The 24622-nt window shown below is 38.0% G+C and overlaps 1 protein-coding gene across 2 annotated transcripts in view; it reads left to right on the top strand.

Annotated features, from left to right (window-relative positions):
• Window positions 1–24622, top strand: part of GRM4 (glutamate metabotropic receptor 4) — a 3082936-nt gene that overhangs the window by 3000941 nt on the left and 57373 nt on the right. For both annotated transcript variants that reach the window (XM_044076481.1, XM_044076482.1), the window contains exon 10: window positions 24172–24418. In XM_044076481.1, the coding sequence (XP_043932416.1) occupies window positions 24172–24418 (247 nt within the window). The remainder of the gene's footprint in view (window positions 1–24171; window positions 24419–24622) is intronic.

Here is a 24622-nt window from a genome sequence, read left to right on the forward strand (position 1 = left end):
GTGGCACACAGCTACAGTTATCCCACTCCACAAGGGGGAATCCACCTTGGATCCTGGGAACTACCGTCCTGTCAGTCTGACGAGCCAGATCTGCAACGGCATGGAACACATTATCATGGAACTTATAAACAAAGACATTGGCAACCTTCAAACACTGGACCCCACCCAGTTTGTGTTTGTGAAGGGCCAATCTTGTCTCCTGAACCTGACTGACTTCTTTGAATCAGTCTCCAGAGCTGTGGATGAGGGTAAGGCAGTCCACTCAGCCTATCTGGACCTTGCCAAGGCCTTCAACACCATCCCCCACTCTGGAATCATAGATAAACTCGCTAAGCTGGGTATAAATCCCTATGTCACTCGATGGGTTGCCAACTGACAGAACCTAGACTGTAAAAGTAGCCGACTCCAAATCTAGCTCCAGACACGTGACAAGTAGAGTACCTCAGGGTTCAGTCCTGGGACCGCTCTTGTTTGGCATCTACTTCTCTGAAGTACAGGCCAGCACTAAGGGACTCTGGCTAACAAAGTTCGCAGATCACTGCAAACTGGGAGCCATTATTGAATCCCCAAATGATGTGGATATTCTACAAAAGGGCCTTACAGAAACAGATGCTTGGTGCCAGAGCCATGGGCTCAAGCTTAATGCCAAGAAATGTATAGTTATCCCCTTTGGGAAAAACCATGTACCCATGAATTACCACATAGGTGGCAGTATGTGGCACACCTCCTCACTAATGGATTTTCATCCAGGAAAAAGGAGGTCATTATCCCAGTGTACTCATCCCTCATTAGACCCATTATAGAGTACAATGCCTAGTTTGGTATGTACCTCACAAGACATCTGCAACAGCTGGAAAGACCACATAAATACCTCACTAAAAGAATCACAGGCCTAAAGCAGATGCCGTATGCTGACCGTCTAAAAAAACTCCAGCTATACTCTGTGACATATCATCTACTCAGAGGTGACCTCTGCTTAGCTTACAAGGCCATGTCAAATCCTGAGCTGTTGGAAATGCTCCACTTAAAGAAATCCCAATCCCTCAGAGCCACACGCTCCAGGGATATAAACCTTGTCATAACAATAAACAAAACATGCTAGAGGGATAGGTTCATGACCCAGAGACTCCCCATACTCTGGAATAGACTGCCCATACATGTCAAGCAGAGCACCTCATTGGCCCTCTTCAAAAGAAACCTTGATGATTGGATGGGAGATAGTAAATTCATGCCAGGTTATCACGTCAGTCACCCTGCTAGACAGGGGTCCAGGGAAGTAAATATTGTGGGAAGAAATATAAAGGAAATTGTTTGGCTAGGCTTGTATTGGCCCTAGGTCCGATAGCCTAGTACCAACCTATGAACCTATAAAATAGATCCTAGAGGGGGTCCCCTGGGAAGATTATTTAGAATTCAGGGAATTATGCTGACAAATTAAGTTGAATGCCTGTGCCCCCCCAGGTCTCAATGACAACATAAGTATTAGCAGCCTTTTAAGGCTGCATTCTTATGTTGTATAGTTTTTATTAGTTTTTATATGTTTGAGCTGTATATTATGGCTTCTGTTTGTTGAAATGTTATTAGAACATTTCTGTTACTTTTTAACAGTGTTTTTTTGCCGTTTTAATTTGTCCATAAATTTAAGCGTGATATGTTAGATAGAAAAAGTCTGTTCATAATTAATGTTATGAGAAGTTTCATTGGCTTATTATGTCATGTGTTCACATAGGTTTTAGTATACTTAAGAAGAGTGTATTAAGTTTTGTTGTATTCTGATGAAGTATTTGTTTACAACCTGATGAAAGTGCTCAATAAAAGGTTTTTTGATTATCCTGGTGGAGTTCTTGTGATACTGTGTTCCAGGCTGCTCATCCTTTGGTGGTATTAGTCTTCTTCATTTTGGTTCCTGGTCTGTATTTTCCATTTCCCATCCAGTTATCCAGGTTGCCCTTAAAAAGGGATAATGAGGTGCTCTGCTTGACATGGAGAGGGAGTCTGTTCCACAGATGGGGGAGTCTCTGGGACACAAATCTGTCCCGCCAACAAGTGCTATTGATATCACAGACCAGGTTTAGGTCACGCATATGGGTTGCTCGAGTGGAGCTTGACTTATATGCAACAGTTCCATCAAGGTGGGGTCTGAGATTGCTTTGTATGCCAGACAGAGGTCACCTCTGAGGATTTTGTATGAAACTGAGTACAGGGCAGGGCTTTTAGCCTCTCTGTGTAGGGTAGATGTTTGATGCCCTGGATTCTCCTGATGAGGAACCTCTATTTTCCCTCCATCTGCTGCATTTTCTTTGTGAGGTATATGCCGAAGGGGGCATTGTACTCACTAATTGGCCTCATAAGGGAAGAATACAGGGATGTTATGGCCTCTTTGTCCTTGGATGAGATACCTTTACTTATGAGATGGGCCATATAGAAAGCTTTCAGTACAATGGAAGCAACATAGTAGTCAAAAGTCAGGTTGCTCTCAACCTGGGTGCCCAAATCTCTCACTACTGATTGTGTACTTAGGACATTATTAATGTGGTAATATGTGGGAATGTCACTCTCCCCAAAGGGGATGATGATGCATTTTTTGGCTTTCAGCTTGAGGCCATGTTTCTGGCACCAGTCATTTGTTTGGGTGAGCCCCACTTGGAGGATGTCCACCTCACTTGGGGAATTGATGACTGTGCCCAGCTTGCAATCATCTGCAGACTTGGTCAGCCATAGCCCACTGGTTTTGGCCTGCACTTCAGAGAAGTATATCCCAAATAACAGAGCTCCCAAGACCAGTACCTGGGGTACACCACTCTTTGCGGGTCTACTGCTTGAGGTGGCTTCCCCTATTTTTATTAGGTAGGTTCTGTCAGTAAGCCACTTTGCTACCCATCTGGTAACATATGGATTGATGCCTAGTTGAGAGAGTTTATCTACTATGCCTGAGTGGGGAATTGTGTCAAAGGTTTTGGCCAGGTCAAGGTAGGCGGTATGCTGTTGATGTCTTTAACAGTATTTGAAAAGGTATTATTGCAGATATTTTTCATTTATATGGGATTCAAGATTAAACGCAGCAAAAAGAGGAGTTTTATATGTAAATAAAGAAGGAGGAGGTTTAGGGTTAATTAACCCAGTGATGTATGCTGCTTCATTAAATTTGACAAAGTGTTACAGTGGATAAATGAAAAAGATGAGAGATTAGTATTAAAACTGTATAAATATAAGTATGATAAGGTTTGGGGTACGGTAAAAAGAGTGAAAGAGAAAAAAGTGTATAAATGAAGAAATAAAATATTACCAAGAAAAAATATTTTTGTGGAAAATAAAAATTGATGATATAAAAAAGATAGAAAATTATTGTATAAGAATGGAATGATAAACCGTTACTATGTGAAACCACTAGAAAATCTAACAGATGAAAAAATTAAAGCTGTACAAATAAGAAGCAAATGGTGTAATCAGAAAGCAGAATGTCAAGATTATTTGTGGAGACTGATAATAGATAAATTACCAGTAAAAGGACATGTGCCATATTAAAAGAACAGTAATAGAATATGTTTACATTGTCAAGAAGAAGAAACTACAGAACATGTGTTTTTGAAATGGAAAAGATTAAAAATGTTATAGGGAAAACTATGTAAAGTTTTTTTTGAAGATATAAAATAAGTCGATAAAATAAAGATGGGTGTGGTTAAATATGGATATTATAAGAAAGAAAATAAAGAATATGTTAAAAGAAATCACACTATAAGATAGCTTCTGAGGTTAAGAATCTGTTTATTTAGGGCTTCCCCTTCTCTGTGCCACTAAAATCAATGTCCATTGCTGCATATGTGAGGTCTGCCTCCCAGTTCTCACCCCTCTTAAAGGGAGAATGGCAGTCTTGGGGAAATTGGCACTTAAGGTCATATGCTCCCTCGGCAGGGACTGGGATACCCCATTTGTATGTATGTTTATGGTAAGTTTCAGTCATGCTTCCAACGGAATAGGAGAATAAATATACTAATGGGATCTGAGCAGATCTCAGTGACAGGCAATAGAAAAAAAGCACCCATCCTTTCAGTTATAAGCATTCAGCCTCCATCTCTTAATTCACCTCTTTGCACTCTTTAAAACTTTGCTCTAGTCTGAAACCTTAGCAATGCACTCTTTCTACTGCATTCCACCTCTGACTCCAGCTTAAATCTCCACAGCTACTTTCAATTCCCTTCCACATGTTTTGCTACTAAAGTATAAACAAAGGCCAGTAGCCCTAAAATAATGGTTTTCTTTCTGTCCTCCTCATTCTTAACTGTCTCCTTATTGTTGCCCACATGTTTAGAACTAGTAAAAGGAGACCCATTAACAAGAGACATCCTTACCCCATTCCTCTCACAACCTTCACCTCCTTAGCTGGGGAGATGACCTCAATTCATCCACTGCAAGTTTTCCCCGTATCCTAAATTTATCATGATCCTTTCTAGTCGTATCACTTATTAAAAAGTGAACTCTTGCTTAAGTCAACATTTTCCTTTCCATTGTCTCATTGAATTTCACTAGCACGCCAATGGAACTCCCTTCCCCATCCATCCGCACAATTGCTAGCCTCCCACACTTTAAAAAATTACTACACTCTCATCTAACATCCTCATGGGAATGCTCCTGCTCACATCCTTCATAACCTACCCTACTTCCACCACTACTCCTCTTTCTTTTTCCATTCCCAGCTAGCAAATTCATGCTTGCTTCCACCATTCAACTCCTCACTTGTACCAAGTAATTAAAAAAAAAAAAAAACAATACTATTTCTTTTATATTTCACCTCTATTACTTGTTTTGTTTGATACTTATGTTTTCTCTATATAATCTATGTATTGAAATTAATCTTTGTATTTTATGTATTGTGTAACATAATCTTTGTATAATCTGTATGTGGAGCTTTTCTCCCCAGGACTCCATTGAAAACGGGTTCTTTGGGCCCAATGGACTATCCTGGTTAAACAACAGCAAATAAATAAATGAATAACCATCAGTTGTTCATCGACTACCTCTTTACATTAAGTGACCCTCTTCAATCAGCTTTGGAAAAACTTTTCTAATTCTATTAGCCAACACCTTAGCTTTAACATTTGTGTCCACATTTAACAGGGACATAGGCCTAAAATTTCCTGATTCTTTGGAATCTCCTCCGTTCATTGGATATAACATCATGCTAGTGACTCAGATGGAATCCCTGAACAATTTCCCTTTTTGTACACAATAGTCTCATAATTTACCTTCTATCCAGTCTGTCAGACTCTTATGAAAGGGATATGCTGCCACTGTTTACATACCGTTACTAGGAGTCACAGTAACTTAAACTTGAATAGTCAATTCACAAAAGTGTGCTAACTCAGTACTGTGACCCACAGCCTCTAATATGTTGAACTGTAATCAGGTTATCTGATATTAACTTGCATCATCTTATGTTCTGCTTCACCACAGTATTTTCATGTATGGGAGCTACACATTATTATTCTAAGGTTGCCAGTATATCAAGGCGCTAGAAAAGCAATTATCAAAAGGTTATTTATTATTATTTTTTTAATTATTAAATTACTTGTATTTGTTTACCAGGGTAGGGCACTGATTGACATATGACCAATTGCCTGCTCAACCTGGGTTACTAAAGCAACAAATAGCATTTAGTTGCAATACACTGAGTTTAACAAAGTGATACGGACAAACAAACAAATATTGTATACTCTGTTACCCCTTATATTCCTGCCAGGGTCAAGAGGAAGAGATGAAGGAAGGTGTGCTAGAATTGAAATAGGTAGAAATAGAAGTGTAGGTGTGATAAGGCCAGAGGCTGGAAAGTACCCGTCGACAGTGAGAGATGATTAGATTCTGAGAAGGCAGTAGCAGAGTCTGGGTAATATATAAATAGTAAGCACAGAGTGGCAAAATGGTGCAGTAGCAGGCAGTGAGGGAGTATCTGGTAGAGTTCTGCTAAGTTTAAGTTGCAGATTTATGAGATACGTAATTACACTCGAGCTGTTTTAGTACAGAGTATTTTAATTAGCAGCAGAAGGATGAGCAGTCTGAGCACTGAAGTAACTCATGTGGACGTGACTGACAACATTTGGGGACAAGGTCTGAGAAGCTGTTCTTGGAGGAATGTAGCTTGTATGTTTGAAGGGCATGGCCAATCCTGGATTGGTGTCTGAGGTAATAGGCTGAAGTGACTGTGATACATTCTGTAGTGAAAGGACAGGCTGTGTCTTGAAGGAGTAATTTGAAAACAGGTAGGTCCTTCTTCCCACATTTTCAATACCTTTCCTGCATATTGTGAAAGAACACATATTTGTACAAATCTCTTGAACTAGTCAGAAATTAATAAGTTCTAAATTAATTCAAACAAATTCAAGTCATAAAAGTCACTGAATCATTTGGCCATAAAGATGGGAGTGCACAATTTATCTTCCTAACAGCATACTTTGTGTCACTGAAAGACACCATCATAAAATTCACTCAGCAATCCATTTGCTCTGGCCTCCATTCCACCATCAGTTTCTGAAATACTTTGCCCACTTCCCTTCTCATGGTCTATTTATCCAGATCCCTAATGTCTAAACCAATTCTATATTACACCCTACACACACACACACACACACACACACACACACACACACACACACACACACACACACACATATATATATATATATATATATATATGGGTCCACTTCCGATGGTCAAACTTTTAAAAGCTCGATTTTCATATGAGCGAGGCCATATGATCGAATTTTTAAAAGCTCAAACAGTCTGAATGGGGATCTCCATGGAGCACAGAACAGGAAGATTTCCCTTTGCCAAAATGTAGTGCGATCTCGGAGTTGGTATATTTAAATAGCGGGGGGTGTGGGGGAACAGAGGGGCTTGCCCCCCTGCTAGTACTGTTTAGTTTTATTTATTTATTTTTTCTTTCACATTTTCGAACATTCAAATGTTCGATCATATGGTATCGAACATATGAAAGTCGAGCATTTGGATGTTCGATTATGTGAAGTAGACCCATATATATATATATATATATATAGATTCACTTCATAATCTCGAAATACTGAAATATCAAATTTCAGTATCTCGAGACAATGAAACTTTATCCACAAAACACCGAAACAACAAAACTCGAACCCAAAACCACAAAATTCAAATCACAGACCAAACTGCAACAATACACCATACATACACCACAACACCCATATCACAACATAAACAAATAAAGCTACACACATACACAACTCATACATACATATACTAACTCAAAAATCGCACAAACAGGAAACAAAAGCAAACTCACACACGCTCATTCTCCAGTCTCTCAGACATACATCAAACATATCAGCACACTCGCATACACTCTAACTCCCACTCAGAACCCTTACAAAACACTCACTTACCTGACATAACACCTAGATCCACACACGGCACCATGCACCATCAACACACAATCCCGGACATTACATGGCATAAGGCCATAACCGCGAATGTGAGATATTGGAATTCGCGATTATGAAGTTTCGCTGTTGTAAACATTCAGCTTTATAGTTTTGAGATACTGAAATTCGACATTTCAGTATTTGAGATTATAAAGTGCTCCCATATATATATATATATATATATATATATATATATATATATATATATATATACACCATTTTTTTCAGTTGTTTTCATGTTTCCCTTTTGTTTAGTCTCCAGGATAAATGTTTGCCCACTTTCCCCTTGTCCTCACCAGTAATTTCTTCACACAGTTATTTCCACCTCTAGCTGTCTGATCTCAGTAGTCTTGTACTCAGACACCAACCTTGATTCTTCCTCCTTTATAATTTTATTCTCACCCTTCATGACTGTTTTTCTTATGTACCTCTCCCAGCTCTTTCTATAACCCTGCTATTTCAGTTGTTCTTGATTCTGCCTCCCTTTCTACCTCCTCAGCAGTATGCCTGTCACAGCAGCCTTTAATCTATCACCCCCCACTTGGAGGATGTCCACCTCACTTGGGGAATTGATGACTGTGCCCAGCTTGCAATCATCTGCAGACTTGGTCAGCCATAGCCCACTGGTTTTGGCCTGCACTTCAGAGAAGTATATCCCAAATAACAGAGCTCCCAAGACCAGTACCTGGGGTACGCCACTCATTGCGGGTCTACTGCTTGAGGTGGCTTCCCCTATTTTTATTAGGTAGGTTCTGTCAGTAAGCCACTTTGCTACCCATCTGGTAACATATGGATTGATGCCTAGTTGAGAGAGTTTATCTACTATGCCCGAGTGGGGAATTGTGTCAAAGGTTTTGGCCAGGTCAAGGTAGGCGGTATGCTGTTGATGTCTTTAACAGTATTTGAAAAGGTATTATTGCAGATATTTTTCATTTATATGGGATTCAAGATTAAACGCAGCAAAAAGAGGAGTTTTATATGTAAATAAAGAAGGAGGAGGTTTAGGGTTAATTAACCCAGTGATGTATGCTGCTTCATTAAATTTGTACAAAGTGTTACAGTGGATAAATGAAAAAGATGAGAGATTAGTATTAAAACTGTATAAATATAAGTATGATAAGGTTTGGGGTACGGTAAAAAGAGTGAAAGAGAAAAAAGTGTATAAATGAAGAAATAAAATATTACCAAGAAAAAATATTTTTGTGGAAAATAAAAATTGATGATATAAAAAAGATAGAAAATTATTGTATAAGAATGGAATGATAAACCGTTACTATGTGAAACCACTAGAAAATCTAACAGATAAAAAAATTAAAGCTGTACAAATAAGAAGCAAATGGTGTAATCAGAAAGCAGAATGTCAAGATTATTTGTGGAGACTGATAATAGATAAATTACCAGTAAAAGGACATGTGCCATATTAAAAGAACAGTAATAGAATATGTTTACATTGTCAAGAAGAAGAAACTACAGAACATGTGTTTTTGAAATGGAAAAGATTAAAAATGTTATAGGGAAAACTATGTAAAGTTTTTTTTGAAGATATAAAATAAGTCGATAAAATAAAGATGGGTGTGGTTAAATATGGATATTATAAGAAAGTAAATAAAGAATATGTTAAAAGAAATCACACTATAAGATAGCTTCTGAGGTTAAGAATCTGTTTATTTAGGGCTTCCCCTTCTCTGTGCCACTAAAATCAATGTCCATTGCTGCATATGTGAGGTCTGCCTCCCAGTTCTCACCCCTCTTAAAGGGAGAATGGCAGTCTTGGGGAAATTGGCACTTAAGGTCATATGCTCCTCGGCAGGGACTGGGATACCCCATTTGTATGTATGTTTATGGTAAGTTTCAGTCATGCTTCCAACGGAATAGGAGAATAAATATACTAATGGGATCTGAGCAGATCTCAGTGACAGGCAATAGAAAAAGCACCCATCCTTTCAGTTATAAGCATTCAGCCTCCATCTCTTAATTCACCTCTTTGCACTCTTTAAAACTTTGCTCTAGTCTGAAACCTTAGCAATGCACTCTTTCTACTGCATTCCACCTCTGACTCCAGCTTAAATCTCCACAGCTACTTTCAATTCCCTTCCACATGTTTTGCTACTAAAGTATAAACAAAGGCCAGTAGCCCTAAAATAATGGTTTTCTTTCTGTCCTCCTCATTCTTAACTGTCTCCTTATTGTTGCCCACATGTTTAGAACTAGTAAAAGGAGACCCATTAACAAGAGACATCCTTACCCCATTCCTCTCACAACCTTCACCTCCTTAGCTGGGGAGATGACCTCAATTCATCCACTGCAAGTTTTCCCCATATCCTAAATTTATCATTATCCTTTCTAGTCGTATCACTTATTAAAAAGTGAACTCTTGCTTAAGTCAACATTTTCCTTTCCATTGTCTCATTGAATTTCACTAGCACGCCAATGGAACTCCCTTCCCCCATCCATCCGTACAATTGCTAGCCTCCCACACTTTAAAAAATTACTACACTCTCATCTAACATCCTCATGGGAATGCTCCTGCTCACATCCTTCATAACCTACCCTACTTCCACCACTACTCCTCTTTCTTTTTCCATTCCCAGCTAGCAAATTCATGCTTGCTTCCACCATTCAACTCCTCACTTGTACCAAGTAATTAAAAAAAAAAAAAAACACAATACTATTTCTTTTTATATTTCACCTCTATTACTTGTTTTGTTTGATACTTATGTTTTTCTCTATATAATCTATGTATTGAAATTAATCTTTGTATTTTATGTATTGTGTAACATAATCTTTGTATAATCTGTATGTGGAGCTTTTCTCCCCAGGACTCCATTGAAAACGGGTTCTTTGGGCCCAATGGACTATCCTGGTTAAACAACAGCAAATAAATAAATGAATAACCATCAGTTGTTCATCGACTACCTCTTTACATTAAGTGACCCTCTTCAATCAGCTTTGGAAAAACTTTTCTAATTCTATTAGCCAACACCTTAGCTTTAACATTTGTGTCCACATTTAACAGGGACATAGGCCTAAAATTTCCTGATTCTTTGGAATCTCCTCCGTTCATTGGATATAACATCATGCTAGTGACTCAGATGGAATCCCTGAACAATTTCCCTTTTCTTACACAATAGTCTCATAATTTACCTTCTATCCAGTCTGTCAGACTCTTATGAAAGGGATATGCTGCCACTGTTTACATACCGTTATTAGGAGTCACAGTAACTTAAACTTGAATAGTCAATTCACAAAGGTGTGCCAACTCAGTATTGTGACCCGCAGCCCCTAATATGTTGAATTGTAATCAGGTTATCTGATATTAACTTGAATCATCTTATGTTCTGCTTCACCACAGTATTTTCATGTATGGGAGCTACACATTATTATTCTAAGGTTGCCAGTATATCAGGGCGCTAGAAAAGCAATTATCAAAAGGTTATTTATTATTATTTTTTTAATTATTAAATTACTTGTATTTGTTTACCAGGGTAGGGCACTGATTGACATATGACCAGTTGCCTGCTCAACCTGGGTTACTAAAGCAACAAATAGCATTTAGTTGCAATACACTGAGTTTAACAAAGTGATACGGACAAACAAACAAATATTGTATACTCTGTTACCCCTTATATTCCTGCCAGGGTCAAGAGGAAGAGATGAAGGAGGGTGTGCTAGAATTGAAATAGGTAGAAATAGAAGTGTAGGTGTGTTAAGGCCAGAGGCTGGAAAGTACCCGTCGACGGTGAGAGATGATTAGATTCTGAGAAGGCAGTAGCAGAGTCTGGGTAATATATAAATAGTAAGCACAGAGTGGCAAAATGGTGCAGTAGCAGGCAGTGAGGGAGTATCTGGTAGAGTTCTGCTAAGTTTAAGTTGCAGATTTATGAGATACGTAATTACACTCGAGCTGTTTTAGTACAGAGTATTTGAATTAGCAGCAGAAGGATGATCAGTCTGAGCACTGAAGTAACTCATGTGGATGTGACTGACAACATTTGGGGACAAGGTCTGAGAAGCTGTTCTTGGAGGAATGTAGCTTGTATGTTTGAAGGGCATGGCCAATCCTGGATTGGTGTCTGAGGTAATAGGCTGAAGTGACTGTGATACATTTTGTAGTGAAAGGACAGGCTGTGTCTTGAAGGAGTAATTTGAAAACAGGTAGGTCCTTCTTCCCACATTTTCAATACCTTTCCTGCATATTGTGAAAGAACACATATTTGTACAAATCTCTTGAACTAGTCAGAAATTAATAAGTTCTAAATTAATTCAAACAAATTCAAGTCATAAAAGTCACTGAATCATTTGGCCATAAAGATGGGAGTGCACAATTTATCTTCCTAACAGCATACTTTGTGTCACTGAAAGACACCATCATAAAATTCACTCAGCAATTCATTTGCTCTGGCCTCCATTCCACCATCAGTTTCTGAAATACTTTGCCCACTTCCCTTCTCATGGTCTATTTATCCAGATCCCTAATGTCTAAACTAATTCTATATTACACCCTATACACACACAAACACATACACACACACACACACACACACACACACACACACATATATATATATATATATATATATATATATATATATATATATATATATATATATATGGGTCCACTTCCGATGGTCAAACTTTTAAAAGCTCGATTTTCATATGAGCGAGGCCATATGATCGAACTTTTAAAAGCTCAAACAGTCTGAATGGGGATCTCCATGGAGCACAGAACAGGAAGATTTTCCTTTGCCCCAATGTAGTGCGATCTCGGAGTTGGTATATTTAAATAGCGGGGGGTGTGGGGGAACAGAGGGGCTTGCCCCCCTGCTAGTACTGTTTAGTTTTAGTTATTTATTTATTTTTTCACATTTTCGAACATTCAAATGTTCGATCATATGGTATTGACCATATGAAAGTCGAGCATTTGGATGTTCGATTATGTGAAGTAGACCCATATATATATATATATATATATATATATATATATATATATATATATATAGATTCACTTCATAATCTCGAAATACTGAAATATCAAATTTCAGTATCTCGAGACAATGAAACTTTATCCACAAAACACCGAAACAACAAAACTCGAACCCAAAACCACAAAGTTCAAATCACAGACCAAACTGCAACAATACACCATACATACACCACAACACCCATATCACAACATAAACAAATAAAGCTACACACATACACAACTCATACATACATATACTAACTCCAAAATCGCACAAACAGGAAACAAAAGCAAACTCACACACGCACATTCTCCAGTCTCTCAGACATACATCAAACATATCAGCACACTCGCATACACTCTAACTCCCACTCAGAACCCTTACAAAACACTCACTTACCTGACATAACACCTAGATCCACACACGGCACCACGCACCATCAACACACAATCCCGGACATTACGTAGCATAAGGCCATAACCGTGAATGTGAGATATTGGAATTCGCGATTATGAAGTTTCGCTGTTGTAAACATTCAGCTTTATAGTCTTGTGATACTGAAATTCGACATTTCAGTATTTGAGATTATAAAGTGCTCTCATATATATATATATATATATATATATATATATATATATATATATATATATATATATATACATACATACACCATTTTTTTTTCAGTTGTTTTCATGTTTCCCTTTTGTTTAGTCTCCAGGATAAATGTTCGCCCACTTTCCCCTTGTCCTCACCAGTAATTTCTTCACACAGTTATTTCCACCTCTAGCTGTCTGATCTCAGTAGTCTTGTACTCAGACACCAACCTTGGTTCTTCCTCCTTTATAATTTTATTCTCACCCTTCATGACTGTTTTTCTTATGTACCTCTCCCAGCTCTTTCTATAACCCTGCTATTTCAGTTATTCTTGATTCTGCCTCCCTTTCTACCTCCTCAGCAGTATGCCTGTCACAGCAGCCTTTAATCCATCACCCCCCAGCAGCCCTAACTCTTCCTTCTCACCCTCCTCCTGTCCTAACACTTTTCCCACAATTTACCTGAAGAGTTCAGTCCTCACCCAGTTATTCCAGTCTTAGTTTCACCACCCGCATGCCACATCTTCCGATTGTCCACACTGTTTTCCATTGTATGCACTACCACTGTATGATGTGAACTCCCATGTCTGATATTTTAAAATAAACCAATAATTAAAAAATGAAAATAAATGGAGAATCCAGATGGTAAAATCCATTTTTAATACACGAAACAACATTATTATTAAAAGTGGATTTTACCGTCTGGATTCTCCATTTATTTTCATGTTTTAATTACCGGTTTCGTTTGTGGTTTCCTTGCACTTTGGAATTGTTGGTTTGATGTTTTAAAATCCTTTGAGCAGCCCCTTACTCCAGGTCTCAGCAAAACCTTATTGCATCTCCTAACCTTCAGTGTCTCATCTCTCGTAATCCACTGTTCCCTGTTTTCTTCATTTCTTTCCCTCCATGTGTGTCTCCATCTCATTTTCTGTATCCATTGTTTCAACTCTACCATCTGATTCCTTAAAAATTGCATCATCCTTTATAGAAACATAAAGTAATTTGGAAGTCTATCATAATATAATCTCTAGCTGTTTCTCCCACTACCTGCCAGTTTTAAAAGAATCTGTCAAAAAACTTCTTCTTATTATATTCATAAATAGTCCTTCTCTCGGATTACCTTCCTCTTCCTCTTCCTCAACAAATAATCCCTCAGTTACCAGTACTCCTCCACATTGCTAGTGACTACCACTAAGCCTTTCCTAAACAGAAATGCCTTACCTTTTTTTTCCCTGTACCCCTTCCACATAATCTATCTCACCAATTTTTGGTACTCTCTCAATTTTAACTTGCCGGTACTTCTGACTCAGTCTCACCTCTTTCAACAAAAAAAATGTCTCATTCTCACTTCAGTTTCTTCAGCAGTCTACTGTATTTCATGAGGATAGACACCATTCCCAAGTTCCCTGTCACTATTCCTATCCCTCTGTCTTCAAACATGGCCACTAATGATGCTCTTTTCTGTCCACCCTGATTCTGCCATTACTGAATTAGTCACAACATACACCTTGTCTTGGATGTCCCAGACATCTGTGCTCAGCCCTTACATGTTGTGATAGTGAACATTCTGGCCAGTGTTGCCTAAACAGCTACAGTCTTCCTACCAAACCTTTATGTATTTCTTCTATCCCGTTCCCTTTCATCTGTTGCACCCCTTTATCTACCTGCCTCACCTCTTTTTCCTCCCTTTCTTTTTTACTGCACTCATAACCCCAGTGCAGTGATTAAGAGTTGTCGCCTCACAGCAAGAGTTTCTCCAGTTTGATTCTCGGCTGTGGTACTTTCTGTATGAAGTCTGCTTGTCCTCCCTGCAGTCACATGGGTTTCTTTCAGGTGCTGTGGTTTCCTCCCACATACCAGAGACATGCAGCAGATGGATTGGACACTAAACTGGCCATAGGTGAGAGAGTGTGTGAGTGGTATGAATGAATTACTGCGGCAGGGTATATCTTGACTCAAGATGATTGTCACTACTGAAGTGACACCCTGACTCCATGTGCAAAAATTGGAAAAAGGGGGTTAAAGATGGATGGATGGATGGATGGATGGATGGATGGAGTATCTGTTTTTCTGCAAGCATTCATTTGTGCATAATTCTATGCCTTATGCATATGTAATCTCCTTCCAACACTTCATACCCTTATGGTCTCCCAGACCATTTCTAGTCATATATTTTCCCATCACTCCTTGCAATTAAATGTACAATCTCCATGGCTTCTATCTAAAGGAAATCAGTTGAAGTACAGCCACCACTTTTCCAGTTCCTCCTCCACAGATCCCTTATCTAAGGCAACCATGTCCTTAGTAGCGCCTCTGGCCTTTCCATTTTCTTAAATGATGCGTTATTCTCTCACTCTCACTGAAAAGATTTTTTCATTTTCATTTTCTATACTATGAGCTCCCTTTTTATTCATTAACACAAGGCAGTGCCTCGCTTATCAGCTCATACCTGGGCAGCTGCAGCTGGTCTTCATCTTTTAACAGGATGAAAATATCTTTTTAAACGTATCTGTTTTAGCTGGTATTTTGAGATTAAGTATATGCATTGCTTCAGTCCTACATTGATTTTATATATGCTTTATATTTGTCTGTCTTTATTATTCAGTGTTTCATTTACTTGTTTTATTCTATAAAAGTGCTTAGTTGACAGGTGCTTAACTCATTAACACTTCTGACCTGTGCAATGTTTCTCCTCTAGCAGCCTAGACACAGGTTTACATTTTAGAGTGTTTCTGAAAAAATCAAGTTGAAAAGCGTAAGGTAAACAAATGTAAATATCTTGTGACAACTGGATGCTATTAAAAGGGCACAGACAGCACTATTATCACTAGAAAGTCTTTACACTGGTACTAACAGTTTCACATTCTAAATCAGGGTTGAAATGTATTATAATACACACAAATCTAAAACTGAGCATCTTCATAATTACTAGAAAATAATTAGCAATATCTCTGATATGGTATGCAAATACATAGTCAGTATGACATTCACACAATATCCCTCAATAACGTGTAGCAACTCGGTTATGAAAATGTGAATAACAAGTGACAAAGAATAACAAACAGTGATTAATACCTCAATGCAAGGGATCATAAATTATCAGACAGTCACCTAATTTCCCAAATTTACCATGGTCTACCTTTATCTTTATTTCCTCAAACAATTTTCATATCCAGCACCCATCCCCCACCTTACTTACATCACAAAGAAATTGCAGATTTAATGGTCTTGACTTTCATTGTATGAGCGTCTTGTCCATCCACCCAGGATCAGTTGATTCAATTTAATCATTTTACATTTACTTCAAAGAACAGTCACTGTTAACAGCAAGATAGCATAATTATACAAGTGATAAAGTTTCTACTTGTCCCCAAGACTGGTCCATCTCCAAGAGATACAGAGGCGTGGTAGAATAAGGGAGTTTGCTGTTGTATAAATACTTTTTTGTATTATTGTTGAAGGTGACAATGTGCACTGTTGACTTTCCTTAATTTGTTGTCTCTAACTCTTCTGTGAAATTAAGATGGGTCATTGTTAGTTACCTTCTAAACAACTCATCTGAATAATTAGGTAAGACAAGAGTGCTACACATTTAGATTTGAAGCACTTTCTTTTGCCTGCTTTCCTTCTGTAACAGCCCTTTCATCCCAGAGGAGTAAAAGTAAAACACTGCCCTGGCTTTTGCAATGTTTATACTCCCTCCCTCTGTCCCTACGCCATGAATCTGGGTGACTTGACATTTTGTATCCTAAGCTGCACTTCTCTGAAGGCATGTTTTACTGATGAATCAGGAATCTCCTTTAGAAGACTCACACTTCTATATAAATACATCGGTCCCTGCTTTCTACATCCCACTAAATTATTTATTTTTGCACATCATTCATTTGTCCTACTCCTCCAGGCACCCGTTCCCATCACGTTTAATTTCCAGCAGTTCTTTCTGTGGTGCTTTCACAATATTTTTAAATGATGCTGTATCTCTCATTACCCCATTCAGCATCTTCATCAGCTAATCATGCTTCGCTCCATAAATGCTGTCAGCACGCCTCCTTTTTTCTTACTAGCGTATCATGCACTGCAGCCATTAGTGCAGTTTCCTTTTAGTATCACTGCTGCTTTTTTATTCGTTTCTTCACATATGGCTATGGGAACACTGAGATTAAGGCAATATCTTTATAACTGGGTTATAACCTCCTCATACTAATCCCATCAGTGTTTGTGAAGGATACATCCATACTTTGGAAACAGAATGAGACCTGATAAGCTTCAATGAACAGGCACAATATTACATGCAAAAAGGTTGTTGCTGCAAATTAAGTTAGTTGTTGTTGTCTTTTGGCTTTTCCCGGTTAGGGATCGCCACAGCGGAACTCCGGTCCACTAATGATTGGCAGTTGATTTTCACGAATGTTGAGGTGCCAGCTCGATGTTCAACCTTCAATGAAGGCACGCCCATTTACGCATATCTTTCAAACGCCTACCCAACCACAGGGAGGACATGCAGACTCCACATAGAAGGCACTCCCCGCACTCCAGCCGGGAATTGAATGGGAGAACCTCTTGCTGTGAGGCAACAATGCTACCGCTGCACCACTGGGGAAGTCTGCATATTAAGTTAGTAAATTATATTAATGACACATTTTGCTCATAGCAACATTTTATAAGATAGTTTATTTGATTACTCTGTAACTTTGTAGTCTGCCAAAACAGAGCATTATAGAGTTGGTAAAATAAAGAAAATTCTCCAGGAAAGCTAACTAGACTGCAGTAGGATGACAGAGCATGGATGTTGTTTTATACAGACTGCACTATTTGCACTCCTCTGAATCAATTTGTTGCTCTGGTTATGATTATTGTTTGAGTGGGTTTAGTGCTACTAGCCTTCCTGTCATCCTTGTTTTTATAACATAATTATAGTATTTTAATCAGAATAATGTAATATAGATGTAAATGATCTCTTTCTTTAAATTATTGGTGTTGTGAATTTGCATCAGACAAACTTTATTCCATTTGAAGTATATACTTTAACTCTTAAGAACTGTATTTCCGTATGGCAGTGTGATCCAGCCCATAAACAGCAACCCAAGTCCAAACTGGATGTCATACCTTCTCACCAATAGTGATTACTGGAAAAGAAAAAAAGTAATTTAAATTTTAAGAACGTCATACCACTTGGAAAAGTTTTAAAGCAATGACTGCTTGTATCTTCTAAAGCAGGTGAGATCAATATCATTATTGTAAAAACACGGCTCCGATCGATTTGAAAAGTGCTCACAGTGTTGCTAACAAATTTGATCAATACTAATTGTTTCAGGAAATGTAAAAACAGAAGGTACTTTTACTGTTACCGCAACAAAGCAGCCATGATGGAGCAGTGACAGCTTGCAATGTGTTCGCCTCCCTGCTCTGCTGGCTCAGGTGACAAATAGATGAGCCTACCTAGACAATGCTTATCTCATCCCTTTTGGTTCAGTCACTATGTTTTAAACATGTAATGTTATATAACTTGTCTTTTGTAAATGCCTGCCTTGAGTACTAGGCACCTGGCAAGGGATGGCTCTTAATGAAAGGAGCTAACATTCTTATAGTGTGTTTAAATCCCACATAGGTTATAAGTCGGCACCTTATCTGAGTTTCTTCCATTTACATATAGTTTCTTATAAAAACACAGGTAACTCTTTATATGAAATTGCAATGCACTGGTTTAAAATGCACAAGTAAAGAGTACAGCTGTCAGTCAGTATCCAGGAGATGAACTCTGCATGAAGTCTGAGATCCTTTTCATTTTGCTTCTGAACGTCTTCAGATTATTATTAGCTTAATTACCAAGTATTCCCAACACAAGGTAAATTACAAGTGAAATATAAACAACCCTATAATATATCTAGAAAACTCCTAGCGTTAAACATAATATTCAGGCATCATAGCATTTTCAGCTGCAAGCAAATTGTTACAATACAGAGACCATTAAATTACTGTCCTTGCCTGAGTAACATTTATAAGCTAGCGTTAATGTAGCATGCTCAGTGAATTTGTCCCTAAAACAAGCACACTCAGTGTGACTCCTAAATGAGTGTGTGTTTGGTGTGTGTGTGTAGGGGGGGGGGGTTATAGTGACGGACCAACTTACGAAAATCTTTCACCTCAAAAAGGCCTGTCAAGGAAAACTTGAATAACTTGAAAAACTTGAATAAAGATGGAGAAAGGTATTTAACAGAGGGAGGGACAGTAATTATCAACAAGGAGTTGGTACTTAGAGTAAAAGGGAGCTAGTTAGTGCTGGGTGCATAACACACTGATATTTCCAGATACCCATCATTGTAATAAAAGAAGAGGTTTTATTAACCGTATTCTGCAGGCAATTTCAGTTATCTAGATAACCAACAGCAATAAAAAAACTCCCACATTAGATGTATATAGGACACAACCAAAGATATACTGACAAAACAGAGAAACATCTGTACAAAAATATGTGAAAACCTCTTTGTCAAGGTTATTCATAGCCTTACTGGAAAAAAAAATAAAAGTGTTTATTTATTTCCCTGTGTTAACCTGGATCAACTTCCTGAGCCAGAGGACACTTTTTATTGGAGTCCTAGGGAGAACAGCTCTTCAGTTTATCCATTACAAAAAGACATGTTTTGCTTTCTAAAAGGAAAATACAATAATAGTTCCTAAACATGAGACACACAAAAAAATGTTATGTGAGCATTTAAAAGCTACTGTAAGTATAAATAAATAATTAGGTAAAACGAGATGTACTTTATGATGAGTGAACAATATAATAATTACATTTTGTGTTAGCATTCTGTCTTTTGAATGCACAATGACATATGATATTTAATTATGCACTCAGTCCTAGTTACCACGAGTAGGACACATCAGTGCAGCGCAGGAGCGTAGACCATGATTTACCTTTAGTCATGAGTCATTATAACAACTTAGGACTTACCTTCCTCTGATAAGACTATTGATACAGAAAGTTATCCTAAGCTGGATGAAAACCTTTTTCATCACCGAGTTATTGTATAAGGGAAAAGATGCCATCGGATACAGCCAGATGCTCTCATACCTGCATTGCTTGACCTGGCAGATTGATATCCTGAATGTCTTAAAAGTTTAGATAAGAAAACTTAACACAGGTTTGATTACATCTAAGTCCATGCACTGAGTTTTGGAGGTATTTATTAAGAAGTCTCACTTAACAACAGCTCTACAAATAAAAAATAAAAAAATTGACTTTATATGTACTTGTACAATCTGGCCATTTTTGGATGCCAAGATGAACAGGTCATATGCAAAACAGACTTTATATCTAATTGTATAATCTGGGCATTTTTGGATGCAAAGATAAACAGGCCATATGCAAAGATCTACTTGTATAATCTGGGCATTTTATTTTTCAAATGCCAATATAACCATGTCATCTGCAAAGAATGCTACATTAAGATAAGTAAAAATCTACAGCCATCTCATTAAACAAAAGTGGATAAAGGAGTTCTAGAACTGAATTTTGTGGACCTTTGAATTCTAGCATGTTGGTAGATGAGGAAGCATTACCAGCAAGTACTTTTGGTAGGACCTTCCAAAACACCTAAAGAGTAATCGTCAGTCTCTACATAGTATCAGTATTGAGCCGGGGGTGGGGGGGGTTGATAGCAGAGATCACGAGAAAAAACTAAGAGATACAAAGAATGTCACTAACTTCTCAAAAGTAAGGGTATTTGCCCTTTCCAAACAGTAAAGTGATTATGGTGTGAGTATATTTCAGTAAAAGGGATATGGGGTAAATGTCATTTAAGTATACAGGGGCTTGGCTCCCTGTTCACTTAATTGTTTGTGTCTACACTGTTTTTTTACCATACATTTTATACTCAGTCCAAACTGTTTATCATTACATGTTTTATTTTTTTTTTTTTATTTTTTTTTCTTTTGCAGAGTATATTTTTAATTGAAAGGGTCAGCACTGTCTCCTTTACAGGGCTCCCCGTGGAGATGTTGGTACTCAATATGCTGAGTGCGTACATACAAGCTGAAAAAAAAAGATCAAAAATGCAGGAGAAGAGTGAATTTTGAAAATCACTTTTCTTCTTAAAACATCTTTTTGTGGGGGACAAGCCCCCCACACTCCCCAAACTTATATATACCAACTACAAGATTGATATAGCTCAGAGAAAAGGGAATACTCTGAGAAATTACATCTCTGGCTTAGTTTATGTAAGTCTGATCTTTCAGCCATTCAGTCTCTGTGTTTAGAGACTCAATCTAGTGGATCCCTGACATGTTACCCTTCTACAGTCTGTACTCTGTGGATAGATTTATTTGACCTTGTATCCTTTTTTAGTATGCAGAAGTACTTGCTAGAGAGTTTTATTTATATATTTGTTAGGACATGTATGTGTTCGTATATCAGAGTTTGTGTTCTTGATTTTGCTGTTTTCTTAGTATTATACAGGCACACACACACACACACACACACACACACACACACACACACACATATATATATATATATATATATATATATATATATATATATATATGTATGTATATATGTATATATATATATATATATATATATATATATATATATATATATATATACAAAACCAAAACACTTGGTGCACGTATCCAGCAAACTGGTGCACGTAAAAATGAATCCACATATGCCCCAAAAACGTATAACAGGAGACAGCACGGCAATGTAAAGCCTTTATTGCAAGCACAGTCTGCCCCACAGACCAGTTTAGCTCGAAAGCGTCATTACTGATGCCTCACAGCAAGAGGTTCTCCTGTTCGATTCTCGGCTGGAGTGCCTTCTGTGTGGAGTCTGCATGTCCTCCCTGCAGTTGAGTGGCCTCCAAAAGACATGCGTGAATGGGCGTGCCTTCGCTGAAGGCTGTGCGTTGGGCTGGCAGCTTGGCACCATAAAAATCTACTGCCAATCATTAGCAGACCGGAGTTCCGCTGTGGCGACCCCTAACTGGGAAAAGCCAAAAAGACAAACAACTCCTTTGTAGCCTATATCGCAGCTCTAGTGCACTGCAGATAAACTGATGTCTTTAGTTTCTAGGACTGTCAGTGCCATAAAGCATGTTTGACAATAAATTAAATAGCCTAGGACTGGGCCCGATTGAGCTGCATAGGTAAAACTTTAGATGGACAGTACAATGGGGGCAGTTATATTTAACATAATTCACTATGAAGAAAGCAGTATTAGTGAAGGGAGTTCAGTACTGTCTAGTGTTTTCTAACATATTCTATGTGGTACAGCAGAATATGTCAAAAGAGAAGTCATTTATTTGCAGATGACACAAAAATCTATAACTTCAACCAACATTGACACTCATGCCAGTATTAATAATAACATGAAACAAAAAAAAATGCTGTCACATAAAGCGAATTTCTGCTAAATGAGGCCAACCTTTGCCTCTGATTTGCAATGCTTCAAGCTTAATAAGTGCTGTAAGTGCCATAAGAAACTCCTCTTGTTGTGGTCAGCATTATGTGTTTTATGGTAGAATTCCTTTCATTTGCTTATATTCAGAGCACCCAACTACACACACACACACACACACACACACACACACACACACACACACACACACACACACACACACACACACACACACACACTCACACACACACGTACAATGACACAATGGAAGTTTAAAAGGTCACTGAACTTTGTATTTATTGAAACATTTGTCTTGAGTGGTAGAGTCCCTTCCACATGCCAAGTGGGAGATACTTCACCTCCTGCAACCTCCAAAATATATGTACCTCTTCACAAAACGCTGCACTTCAAATAAGGATATATTTAATTAAAAGTATTGCTTAACTTGTCAGAGAGTTAGCATCTTAGCTTCAGTAAAACATGATTTAGTCCATGTGGCCCCAGACAGAATATATTTAGTATAATATGAAATTAATAATGTCATACTTGTAGGACATTTTAGGAACTTGCAAGTTTTCAACTTTTAATCTGCTTCTGAAAAAGACTTAACATTAGGTTTGGAAACTTTAAAGCTCTTATTCCTTTATGGAGAGAGAGACTGTTATTTTTTTCCATTCTACCTCCCTGCTGATCTCTGGGACAATGAGCATATATCCAAAAACAAGCCACACCCGGTTCTCCAAACCAGCAGAAGAGTGCAGGTTCCAGCCAAAAGTTCACCAAACAAAAGAACAACACCCATTCTTCATTGTCATCTTCATCTTCTTCAATAATACCGCTCTGAATATAGAAACACTTGTTGAATTTAGTCCAGGCAAACGCTATATGGATTTACTTTGGTCTAGACTAAAATAAACAACATGTTCCTAAATTCAGAGCGGTTTTGCGGAAGAAGGGGTGTTCTTTTGTTTTGAGATAATCAGCATTAACCCCCTCCTTCCATTTCCCTAGATTATAATTGCACCACTGCACTCAATGCCAGGTTTGTCTATTGCCTTATGTCTCACCTACTGCTGCCAGTCAGGATAGGATTGCGGTGTGTGTGTGTGTGTGTGTGTGTGTGTGTGTGTGTGTGTGTGTGTGTGTGTGTGTGTGTGTGTGTGTGTTAAAGGGATAAGGGATGGAATCTGGTGACCACATCAGTCTGCCAACAGTGGTAATTTTGTAATTTGACCTTATTTTTGGCCCCTGGATGCAGGAATGTAATGGTGCTGGTGAAGTGATACTCATGTGCTTGTGCATGTACCTGACTCCTAAAGGAGCTTATAGGGGTCACCTTCCTGGTGTCTTTATTTTTTTTTTTTGGAGGGTGTGCCCACCTCAGCATCTAATATCTTCAAGAAACATAGCTGACTCACTGTTGCTCAATCCTATCCATTAGTTAAGCCTCCAATGCTTTGACCACAATCCAAACACATGCCATAAGGCAGATATCATGCATGTAAGCTAATAGAACACTAGGTTAAATATGAAGAGCTCCTGTTTTAAATGTGAAAAGATGTTTTTATCCATATTCTTTTAAATTAATAACAAGCAAGGTTTACTTATAATGTTATCAGTTTAGACTTTATCAATTATTCCATGTCTACAAATCATTCCCTATCAGAAAGTCATATTGGTAATACAAAGGGCATTGTTTTCAATTTTGTTGTTAACCATAATGAATGTAGTAACTATTGTTTCTCTTTCTCTCTGTTCTTTTTCAGATGTACATCCAGACAACAACACTGACTATTTCCGTGAGTCTAAGTGCTTCCGTTTCACTAGGTATGCTCTACATGCCCAAGGTGTACGTTATTCTCTTCCACCCTGAGCTGAATGTTCCGAAGCGCAAGCGTAGTCTCAAGGCTGTAGTGACCGCAGCTACCATGTCTAACAAATTCACACAAAAAGGTGGTTTCCGACCAAATGGTGAAGCAAAATCAGAGCTGTGTGAAAATCTAGAAACTCAAGGTAAGTGCTACGTAAGAATGACAATTTGTCATATATAACAATAATGCATTAATTGACAGTGGAAAGAACTCAGGTAAAAAGAGTCATTCCTCCGAGGGCATTTCACTCAAGTTTGATAATTTCTAGACAAAATACTTTTTGTAGTTGTCAATGTTAATCACACTGCCCACAACTTTAAGTGCTTCAACTTTGTCTTGTTAAGGT

Source organism: Protopterus annectens, chromosome 7.part0 (assembly GCF_019279795.1).
Source record: "Protopterus annectens isolate FY-2018-M chromosome 7.part0, PAN1.0, whole genome shotgun sequence".
Classification (NCBI taxonomy): Eukaryota; Metazoa; Chordata; order Ceratodontiformes; family Protopteridae; genus Protopterus; species Protopterus annectens.